The sequence below is a fragment of the Homarus americanus genome, unplaced genomic scaffold, assembly GCF_018991925.1.
Source record: "Homarus americanus isolate GMGI-L3 unplaced genomic scaffold, GMGI_Hamer_2.0 scaffold42405, whole genome shotgun sequence".
NCBI lineage: Eukaryota > Metazoa > Arthropoda > Malacostraca > Decapoda > Nephropidae > Homarus > Homarus americanus.
In genome coordinates, this window is record NW_024753126.1 from 33706 (window position 1) to 45843 (window position 12138).

The 12138-nt window shown below is 43.1% G+C and overlaps 2 protein-coding genes across 2 annotated transcripts; both read left to right on the forward strand.

Annotated features, from left to right (window-relative positions):
- The first annotated feature begins 5295 nt into the window (after nucleotides 1-5295).
- LOC121855270 (tripartite motif-containing protein 59-like) lies at nucleotides 5296-8281 on the forward strand. Its single transcript, XM_042350155.1, has 4 exons — nucleotides 5296-5427; nucleotides 6856-7103; nucleotides 7707-8232; nucleotides 8274-8281. The coding sequence occupies exons 2-4, from the start codon at nucleotides 6864-6866 to the stop codon at nucleotides 8279-8281; spliced, it is 774 nt and encodes a 257-aa protein (XP_042206089.1). The 5' UTR covers nucleotides 5296-5427; nucleotides 6856-6863.
- A 75-nt stretch (nucleotides 8282-8356) lies between these two features.
- LOC121855277 (peptidyl-prolyl cis-trans isomerase 2-like) lies at nucleotides 8357-10268 on the forward strand. Its single transcript, XM_042350159.1, has 2 exons — nucleotides 8357-8756; nucleotides 8979-10268. The coding sequence occupies exon 2, from the start codon at nucleotides 8988-8990 to the stop codon at nucleotides 9492-9494; it is 507 nt and encodes a 168-aa protein (XP_042206093.1). The 5' UTR covers nucleotides 8357-8756; nucleotides 8979-8987; the 3' UTR covers nucleotides 9495-10268.
- Nucleotides 10269-12138: the final 1870 nt, after the last annotated feature.

Here is a 12138-nt window from a genome sequence, read left to right on the forward strand (position 1 = left end):
AACACCTGTACAAAAAATGTTGATAATTACTTGAATAAGATACAAAATTGACCTTTTTTTGTAACTTAAAAAAATCATAATTTGTACTTTTGGCAAACGACCAAGAATGTATCTAGTTTAGGACACTTAGTTGAGTTAGTTGTATACATGCGAACTTTTATTACACTAATTAATGTAGATAGAATACAACTAAGATAGGCATTGGATAGGAACTAGGGAAGGAATCTTGATTTGGGAATTTTTAATGAACGAAAACACACAGACATACGGTCACACATACAACACACACACACACACACAAACACCCTCCCTCACACAACACACACAACACAAACACCCTCCCTCACACAACACACACACAACACACCCTCAACACAACACTCCCTCACACAACACACACACACAAACACCTCCTCACACAACACACACAACACAAACACCTCCTCACACAACACACACACACAAACACCCTCCCTCACACAACACACAATACAAACACCCTCCCTCACACACACACACACACAAACCCTCCCACACAACACACACACAAACCCTCCTCACACAACACAAACACCCCTCTCACACACACACACACACACACCCTCCCTCACACAACACACACAACGCAAACACCTCCTCACACAACACACACACACAAACACCCTCCTCACACAACACACACACACAAACACCCTCCTCACACAACACACACAACACAAACACCTCCTCACACAACACACACAAACACCCTCCCTCACACAACACACACAATACAAACACCTCCTCACACACACACACACAAACATCCTCCCTCACACAACACACAACACAAACACCTCCTCACACACACACACACACAAACATCCTCCCTCACACAACACACAACACAAACACCTCCTCACACAACACACACACACAAACCCTCCCTCACACAACACACACACACAAACACCTCACACAACACACACACACAAACACCTCCCCACAACACACACACACACAAACACCCCCTCAAACACCTCCTACAACACACACACACAAACACCCTCCCTCACACCACACAACACAAACACCCTCCTCACACAACACACACACAAACCCTCCCTCACACAACACACACACACAAACACCCTCCCTCACAACACAAACACACACACACACACAACACCCTCCCTCACACAACACACACACACAAACCCTCCCTCACACAACACACACACACAAACCCTCACACAACACACACACACAAACACACACAAACACCCTCCCCAACACACACAACACAAACACCCTCCCTCACACAACACACAAACACCTTCCTCACACAACACACACAACACAACACCCTCCTACACACACACAAACACCCTCCTCACACACACACACACAACACAAAATCTCCTCCCTCACACAACACACACACAAACACCCTCCCTCACACAACACACACAACACAAACACCCTCCCTAACACAACACACACACACAAACACCCTCCCTCACACAACACACACAACACAAACACCCTCCCTCACACAACACACACAACACAAACACCCTCCCTCACACAACACACACACAAACACCCTCCCTCACACAACACACACACACAAACACCTCACACGCACACATGATTGAGGGCAAATACGAGAGAAAATAGCAGTACTGTTAAACAAACGTGTCTTCAGTGTAACAACAATAGCTGCTGCTGGCGCCATAATGGTAACCAAATAGAGAAACGTTTATAGTTTATTTTTCCTCTTGGGTGAGGGGGAGTCCTGCCAGAGTACGGTGGTCACTAAAACATTTGGCTGTGTTCAAACTGAGGAGAAATGTTGTCACGGTTCTTGGGTTAGGTTAGGTTAGGGTATTACTATTCGACCGTCATTTCACCCTATATAACACATGTCACCCCACGAAGGCCATACAATAAAATACCATACAAAGGTTACTATGCACCTGTAAACATATCCATTTATATTAATAATTATAACATATTAGTCTTTAAATCATATCCTAAATGTAATACCTACCTGGCTACCACATACCACTGTTGGTCCCTGCTATACTACGCTAAAGGGACAAACACATGACTTGTATTCACTCAATGTCAACACAGATCTCGACTGGGGGAGGAATATTTTACACGTCTATATATTTCTTATCATCTTTACGTTAATTGTACCTAATTCCATATATAACCAAAGCCACATTATTGTCTCTGTTTTATGTATGAGTTAGGGAAGGGGGACATCACTGACATCATTTATATTGGATTATACCGTGACATCATTTATATTGGCTTATACCCGAAGCTTCAGGTGGAGGCGGAGTCCAAGCTTCTCCGGCCATGTTAGGATTGGTTCTCCCTTCCCTCCTCCACCTTTTAGGCTCCAGATTACAACTCCCAAGAGACAAACAACAAGACCGTGGATACAACACTGACCCTAAGTGACCCTCACCCCTTGCGGAAATATAACAACCATCTCCCCTTCAACCTATCGACAAATCCCCCATTCTATTTTATCCTTACTCCTAGTGTGGACAGAATTTAAACACACACACACAGACACACATACATACGTACATACATATATACACTCACACAAACACGCACAGCCACACACACACACACAAGGTGATTACAATACCCTTCTCCTCCCTCCCAAGAGCGCGTGTAATAAATAACTAGATAATGGTTATTCCGACAGAAGCTGAGGCAGTTTCTCTCACTCTCTTTCATCCCTTCTTTCTCTATTTTCTTTCCTTTTTGTTCATTCACTTTCTACCTTAACCCTCCTTTCTTCCCATTGGTCTCTCACTCCCTGTCTCTCTTATTCTCTCTCTCTCTTGTTCTTCTTCATCTTGTCTCTCTCTTTCTCTGTCTCTCTTCCTGATCGTTGGTCTGTTTTCTCTCAGTATCTTTACCTCTACTTCTAACTTAACCAATATACCTTTTTTTTTTAATTAATGAAATCTGCGTGGTACCTGTACTTGTACCTGTGATATTGAGACTTACTCACTAAGACTAATACCTGTACTGTCACCTGTGTCTCTACCTGTGTCAAGTATTGGTCAAGTCTGGTTGTAAAAATTAAAAAAAAAATTATATAAAACATTTAATTATATAAAACACTTAAGTAAAAAAAATATACTTAAACCTACATAAACCACTTAAAACACTCACACGAAACACATACAAAACAATACTGTCACTGTAAACATAAGTAAACCACTTTTTTTTTACAATTTACAATATACACGACAGGATGTATTATAAAATTTGGCTGGAAATATTTACAAATGTCGATGGATAGAATGATGGAACTCTTGAGCTACTTGTACAATAGCCGGGAATACTCACAGTCAATCAGGAATCGAAATCAGGAATGGGAATCGTGGAGGTTAATCATGAAGTGGAGGAATTTTCAGTGAAGTTAGAATTGGTATATACGAGTTACCACATATGACTCCAGGAATTGGGAATGGGAATTTGGAATGGGAATAGGAATTTGGAATGGTACTCACGGAGGATAGTTATGGAATGAGGTGTAATGTTTTCTTGTGGTGTTATTCCTTTGTAGACAATATACTGTGCTGTCACCCTCCTCCTTCTCTCACCCTCCTCCTTTCCTCACCCTCCTCCTTCTCTCACCCTCCTCCTTCTCTCACCCTCCTCCTTTCCTCACCAACCTTCCTTCCTTCTTTCCACTCACACATAATTACGTACCCCTAACCATTCTCATCGTGTTATACCATTTTTATCAATCGTCAGAAGGAAAAGAATTACAACGCCTGGGCAGGAGTTAGTGGTGGTTACAGTTCCCTCAATATTTATCGACGTTTAGCCCTGACGTGTGGGTGGGCCGCCGTAGTAAATTCAACACGTAACTGGAATCTCACTTTGGTGGATCTATGGAAGCGTAAGAGTGGCATTGATACTGATAGGATTTTCGTTTCTATAATCCTTTTAAGAACGTTTGTAATCATCCTCTATGGAACGTTTCTAATAACCCTCTATGGAACGTTTCTATCTACTAAGTAACATTCTGATAAAAGTAATGATACTATTATTAATTTAAGAACCAAAATAGAAACTTTTTATGATGTTTTATGATACCAGATGAAAAGTATTACTGAATTTGTTGGGTAAATATATTAAGTTATGTCTTGATATTCTGTGACACAAGTAATGGAATTATGACAGAGTGGTGTAAAGAAAAAAGGTTTGAAGCGGAGCCTTGACCACAACTTTGTGATTTAGGTTACTCATTTATCATCTTGTGAAGGGTGTGTTGGAGGGAGGGAGGAGGGAGGGAGGAGGGATGGAAGGAGGAGGTGGAAGGAAGGAGGAGGAGGAAGGGAGGAGGGAGGGTGGAAGGAAGGAGGGAGGGAGGGAGATTGGAAGGGAAGGGAGGGAGGGGGGATGGAAGGAAGGAGGGAGGGAGGGAGGGGGTAAATGTATCAGTGAAGGAGTAGGACGAGAGTTAATTGTCTCTCTCTCTTTTCTTCCCTCACTCTATTTATCACTCCATCCGTCCTTCACTGTCTTTTCCTTCTTCACTCTCTGTCTCTCCCTTACTCTATAGTTCTTCCTTCCTCACTTAGTCTCTCTCTCCCTCACTGTCTCTTCCTACCGTCTTTCTGTCTCCCTCTCTCATTTTGTCCCTCTCCTTCCCTCTGTGTCTCCCTTCCTCCCTTACACTCACTCCCTCTCTCCCTTCCTCCCTTACACTCACTCCCTCTCTCTCCCTTCCTCCCTAACACTCACTCACTCTCTCTCTCTCCCTCTCTGTTTCTCCCTACACTCTTTCCACACACGCACGCTAAGATAACCTTGCAAAAACACCTGACAAGATAAGCACTCCAGCACTCACCCTAACACTCAGCACTAACACTCAGCACCACTCCCTACTCACTTAGCACCAGCCCTCAGCACTATACTTAGCACCACCCTCAGCAATCACTCAGCACCAGCCCTCAGCACTATCACTCAGCACCACCCCTCAGCACCACCCTCAGCACTATCACTCAGCACCACCCCTCAGCACTCACTCAGCACCACCCTCAGCACCACACCTCAGCACTATCACTTAGCACCAGCCCTCAGCACTATCACTCAGCACCACCCCTCAGCACTATCACTCAGCACCACCCCTCAGCACCACCCCTCAGCACCACCCCTCAACACCAGCCCTCAGCACCACCCCTCAGCACCACACCTTCTTCATCACTGATATAACATTAATCCCTGATAAGAGAGATAATGACAGTGAGCCACACCTCATACAGTCAGTCTACCTGGTGCTACTTGTGTGACAGCTAAGTGCGTACTGTGTCAGCTAGGTACGTACTGTGTCAGCTAGGTAAACAACTGGGCCAGCTAAGTAAACAACTGTGTCAGCTAAATACGTACCGAGTGAACCAGGTAAGTGATATGTGAGTCGGATACGTTTGGTGGTAGTAGGCAGCTCTCATACAGGGAGGTACTACCGTATGTTCGTATATTTGTTTAACTAATGAAGAAAATTTAATGTGAGAATCTTATGGCAGCTGTGGTAGTAGTTGAGTTGCTAATTCATTAATATAATTTTCTTCAATATTTAAACAAATATACGAACATTTGGAAACTTCTCGTGACCTTAGATAACAATGATTAGTATATTATTATAAAGATGTCACCTTTACAAACAGCCTCCCTTCACCAAGTATTGCCCGGTAAAATTGCAAGCACGAGACCCAGGGTGGAGTCAGTTCATATTTGGCTGACTGTACGTGATATATGAGTCAGGTAATACACGTATGAGCCGACAAACTCTCATTGCTATCTCACTATCTCTCTTAGGTTAGGTTAGGTTAGGTTAGGTTAGGTTAGGTTAGGTTAGGTTAGGTTAGGTTAGGTTAGGTTACCAGGATATGCATTGATCTTCCTACGTTCATTCACATATTGTTCATCCCACGAAATTTTTTTAGTTTTTTTTAGAGTGTTACTGTGTAGTTACATTCTCGGCGCCCCATAAATTGCTACACACACAGGCAGGTATACTGTAGACTGTCAGGATTTTTTTTAGGATTTGTATACTGTATTTGTAGACTACTGATGTATTTCTTTGTATTATATAATTATTACAAAACTTAGACTGCTATAGAATTATTTATTTGTATTATAAGTATATTTTATCCCTGAAGATTTGTAGACCTGAGCGAGTACACACACACACAACACACACACACACACACACACACACACACACACACACACACACACACACACACACACACACACACACACACACACACCTCCTGAGATTAATATTTGTACACATATCCCTAACATAGTATTTACGACCGTCCACTGTTAATAACACGGATTGGCGCTCCATGGAAACGGGATATTGCACTTAGCTAAATACTGTTACTAGTGGAATTCATAGCCGCTTCACTAGAGTTAGATGATGAAACAGACAGTTAGTTTAGAGACAGTGACCCGGGTGGTTCTGTCTCTCTCTGTCTCTCTCTGTCAACCTGTATTATAGACCACCAAGAGTAAATAGGTTAGGTTAGGTTAGGTTAGGCGAGAAGAATGTATCATAAGTACCTAACCTAACCTAACCTAACCTAACCTAACCTAAGCTAACCTAACCTAAACCTAAACCTAACATAGTCACCTCGAGCTGTTTGTAATCTATCTATCTATCTATCTATCTATCTATCTATCTATCTATCTAAGTATACTTCACCTGAAACTATCTATCTATCAGTTCAAGGTTAATTATACTTAGATAGATAGATAGATAGATAGATAGATAGATAGATAGATAGATAGTATTAATTAACCTGGAACATTAATTAACAGAGACAGGTATGAATGAGGCGGTGAGGTGTGGCGTGTGTTGTGAGGTGTACTGCGAGGGGACCCGTGAACCTCGTATGTTACCCTGCGGCCACACCTTCTGCCGCAGCTGCCTGGACGTCAACCAGTCTAAGTGCGGCGGCGGTCACCTTACCTGTCTCACCTGTCCCACCAAGCACCAAGTGTCCCTACAACACCTGCCTATCAGTTTCGCCCTCCTTGACTTAGCGACTAATTATAACGATTCCCAGGTATGTTTAACTCAGGTATGTTAATTAAGTGGACTTCTAAGGGGTAAATTAAGTCACATTTAAACGTTTTTCTTACAGATGGATCATTGAGAATTCATAAAAATATCTAATTTACTAAGTTAATTTTCATTGTTTTAGGAGAAATCAATCATAGAGTTAAAAGATAAATGAAAGGATAACAGATAAACGGAGGAAATGACAGACATAATGGATCATACCTCCACCTCCACCAGCCGGGGGATAATATAAAAAAAAAATCCCACATCCAATGGCAGCTGATCCTCCACACAAAAGAATCCAGGGAGCCACAAAAGACATAAAATGAAAGAAAGAGCCGAACATATGCGACAGGTTTATCATACTATGGACAATGTAGATATCGTGAACAGCTGACCTTAAATCTAACATTATTCGTTTTTCTTTATTGGTTTTGATATATTGTGGCATCCTTCCTCCATGCTGTTAGAAGGTAGTCCTCGATCTATCCATAATTTGTGTTAGAATGATGGATGCTTGTGTTAGGGGGGAGGGGGAGGGGGGGGGTTAACTCACTCGTTCAGTGCTTATGTGACGAATTAATCTTCCTTTCATGTTTGGGTTCAGCCGGAATGGTGCAGCGTCCATGGTGACGGTCTGAACTACTGGTGCCGGGAGTGTAAGCGACTGTTGTGTGGCCTCTGCCTTTACACGGGTCACCCACTAGGTCACCAGGTCACCCCAGCACGTGCTCTCCTCCATAAGAAACGTGCCATCACCAGTCAACTGGCTAACATCAACTGCATCGTGGAGAAAGTCAAACAACATACGGTAGCCATCTTCCATGACACGGTGAGCCAGATCTTATCGTTAAGCAGATGGACAGGGCGGATCACAGAGGTAGAGGCTAAAGTGGCCGCCCTCACCGCCCAGCAAGATGATATCACAGGAGTGGAGGCTGTTGAGGATTATGAGCACAAGGTAAAGAGGTTGGCAGAAGAAGCTGAGGATATAGTTACTTCATTTACCACAGTTCGAACTAAAACCCGTAATGGTGTGAATGATGGGGGAAAGAGTGGTGGTGGTGGTGGTGGTGAAAATGGTGGTGATAGTGGTAATAATAGTGACGTGAATGGTGGTGGTGGTGATATAAGTAGGGGCAGTGTTCATGGTGATGGAGGAAGAATGGGTAAGGATGGTAGTAGTGGTGGTGGTGCTCATGGTGATAGTGATGGTGCTCATGGTGATAGTGGTGGTGCTCATGGTGATGGTGGTGGTGCTCATGGTGATAGTGATGGTGCTCATGGTGATAGTGGTGGTGCTCATGGTAGAAGCCGTGGTGTTGGTGTCAGTGGCAATGGGGAAGGACGTAAAAGTAAACGTAGTAATGACGGTGGTGATAATAGTGTTATTGAATATGGAGGAGGTGATGGTGGTGATGGTGACGATGACTGTGGTGGAGATGACTGTGCTACAAGGAGTGGTGGTGGAGGTGATAGTGGTGGTGGTGAAAACAAAAAACAAAAGGCCATCGGTATCTCCAGCCCTAGAAAATGGCCGCTGACCTTCACTGTCCACAATGACGAAGGGAAACTGTCCAGGGTACAGTGGAGGCGAGGCAAACTTCATTTTCATGCTTTCGACGCCAGCTCCTTGGACGCTGACATAAGTATCAAGGTAAGATCATACGGACACTTATACACTTTAACTAAATCCATTTCAGTAAAGTCTTTAAATTATCTTACATGTAATATGTGTATAGTTATTCTGCCCGCAACATTAGGGGGAGAGTATTGCTGTTGGTCCTGTCTGTCTGTCTGTACTGTAGCGAGACTCATTATATTGCATTGATCAAATTTTCAACTAGTGCGTCACACACACACAGCTCTTGTGTTCTAGCTGTCGAGGATGGAGCTGAAGATCCTGTGTGACCGGCCGGAGGTGTTCCTGGAGCTGGGTGTTGAGGGGCGCTGCCTGGGCCGTGTATACATACAGCTATGGTGGCACCTGCGTCGTGCCCATCACTTCCTGGCACTCTGCCTAGGCACTCTGGGACCCTCGTATGTGGGTTCGAACTTCAAGAATGTTGTTAATAAGGGTGAAGGGAAGGAGCACGTGCAGGCAGGAGATTACATAACGCCAGACGGAAGCAAGAGTGGTCAAGGCCTCATGGACAATCTGGAGTGGGGCGGAGAACACCGCGGGAAGGCGCGGGAGGGCGTGGTGGCTGGCGCCAGCTGCGGCAGCCAAAATCTAGACGCCTGCTTCCTCATCTGCACCATCGCCCACCCCGACCGACACTTCAAGTGCCCTTTCGGCCAAGTCGTGTCTGGCCTCCGCCTGGTGCGTCAAGTTGTTAATATTGACCCCATCTCCCAGGTCACCATCACGGACTGTGGCTTTGTGACCTTGTGACCCCTGGCTTAATGACCTAATGAACCTTGGCTTAATGACCACATGACCTCTGGTATATTGACCTCATGACCTCTAGCGGCCCGACTCGGTGCCTCAGGATAAATGTGTTGTGTCACTGAGGGGAACATATTTCCTGAGATACTTCCCGATAACACCAAGAGCTTGTGCAATGTTTAAAACTTTCCTCCTATGAGATGTACACTTTAGAACACAACACACACAACTATTTAAAAGTTGGTAGCACTTTTGACGTTCCTTTATTGACGAGAGAACCAGTGTGACCTATAAGAGTGACCTACAGTGTGTGTGTGTGTGTGTGTGTGTGTGTGTGTGCTGGCCTGATGACCTAAAGTGTATCCCAGGTGTGACAAAGTTTTAATTAATACTTAGTAAATTAATTCTCTACATGTATATTTCATTATCTCTTATTCATTTACTACACGATTTATTTACTCAATTGTTATTCACTTAACTAATGTTCTACAATCATTATTTATTATTTAATTCACTGTATTATTAATTAACTAATTGTCTTTTTCATCATTTGCTAGTAATTTATTGTACCTCTTTATAATTAATTAGAAACTTATTTTGTATATATTGTTGATTTATTAAAGATAAGACGTGTTCATTATCAAGGAGTGGACACAGGTGTACACAGGTAGCGAGTGATGGTTTACCTGAGCCAGAGTTAATGACTACAGGTAACACACACACACACACACACAGTTTCCGTCTCCACCTCCTCCGCCGACTCAAGTCCCTCGGAGTTCCCGCACACGAGCTCCTCAGTGTATACACAACATTCATACTTCCCAAGCTCACCTATGCCTCCCCCCACCTGGTCTTCCTCCTAAATGCCACACAACGTAAACACCTAGAAAAAGTGCAAAAAGAGGCATGCAAGATTCTCTCCCTTCCTGCTCCACATATCAAGAAGCGCTCAACACACTGACCCTTTCGACTCACTGACCATCACCACAGCCTCATCTGCAAATTTGGTAGGCTTTCTACACCATCCCCCGACACCGGCCCCTACTACCACCTGAGATCCCCTGTCCGAGAATTGCTGTTCGACACCACAACCGCATCCAGCCCATACGTGCACGAACTGATCGCTATAAGAATAGCCCAATCCCAACCATTGTAAAAATTATCAATAACATGTAATAAATCAGTGTATTCACTCCCAGTAAACACTGCTCCTTACACTGTCACTATGTTGAAATGAACTGTAGTTTGAGCTTTTCCCCATCTAGTTATTATATGTCTTATTTGTGTCACTTATGTCACTTGTATATTAGTTGTAATTCGTAACCCATTCCCCAAATATGTAACTGTATATTTTCAGCCTTCTGGCTGCCAAGCTCTTTCAATAAACCGTTAATTATTATTATTATTATTATTATTATTACACACACACACACACACACACTACCTTACATTACCCACCAAATTGTTCTTCACACACACTGTATAAATATATCATCTTATTTACCTAACATACCTGGGAAGAAACTAGATGAAATACAGAAATACAAACTAATAAATGAGAATGTAAAGTTTGTTTTTGTTTTCCTGTTTTTCTTTGTAATCTTTTTAACACTACGAAGATAATCCTGCAAGTCATCACAACAGAGGCAGCAGATAACGCCCACCAGCTTATGAGAGAACGGAAAAAAAAAGTTGAAAAATGTCATACAATTCTACAACCTATAATAAAATACCCTAACAAGACCCTCCCTATTCAGTTTCAAGGTCAAAGATCAATACAAAAATGAGGGTAAAGGAGAGAAGAAGGGAGAGAGAGGTGAGAGAAGAAGGGAGAGAGAGATGAGAGAAGAAGGGAGAGAGAGGTGAGAGAAGAAGGGAGAGAGAGGTAAGAGAAGAAGGGAGAGAGAGGTGAGAGAGGAGGGAGAGAGGTGAGAGAAGAAGGGAGAGAGAGAGGTGAGAGAGGAGAGAGGGAAAGTGAGAGATGAAATATTTTACCTCCCCTGACGTCATCTAAGGCCAAGTCTCAAGTGACAGTCGCAATGTAGGATCTTTATAAAAGCTTCTCCCGAATTTTAAGAATTTCCTTTCAGGTCTTGAGGTAACATATTTATAGCGGCACATAAACCCGGCCCCATATACACACGCCAGTCTCTGTTGCAGGCCGCTCTGTGTCTGAGATATGATGACAGTTACTTCCTTAACCCAAAGTTTGGAGCCTCGTTAACTGTTCTTGTTGACTTGTGACAGTCTTCCTCCACACTATCTAACTGTAATAGAAGTTCCCCTCTCCTCACCATGTGACTGTACGATCACAAACTTGGTGCTGTAGACAAAATACACATGTACACACAAAGTATAAATGTACACACGAACATATACTAGTAGGGTGGCTGAGTAGTTATCGTACTGGGGTAACAAACCTTCAGTTCCTTATTCGACTCTCCCCACTAAGGCTAAAACAGCACCTTTATGATATTATTACCTGGATTTAATACCAATACCTATACTTAACTAAATAAACATTATGACTCTGAATACAACTTCACCTGTGATCTGATAACACCTTAAGTAAAAACATAATTCATTAAGGAACCTAAGTGTAATATTCCCTCAACACCGTATAAAAGAAACAACCTCTTAAGGCAGTAAA

Bases quoted from the DNA above. Each gene is read 5' to 3' on its own strand.
- LOC121855270 (XM_042350155.1), top strand. From the start codon at position 6,864: ATGAATGAGGCGGTGAGGTGTGGCGTGTGTTGTGAGGTGTACTGCGAG. The intron at 7,104-7,706 runs GTATGTTTAACT...GTTTGGGTTCAG, and splicing joins CTAATTATAACGATTCCCAG to CCGGAATGGTGCAGCGTCCA.
- LOC121855277 (XM_042350159.1), top strand. From the start codon at position 8,988: ATGGAGCTGAAGATCCTGTGTGACCGGCCGGAGGTGTTCCTGGAGCTG.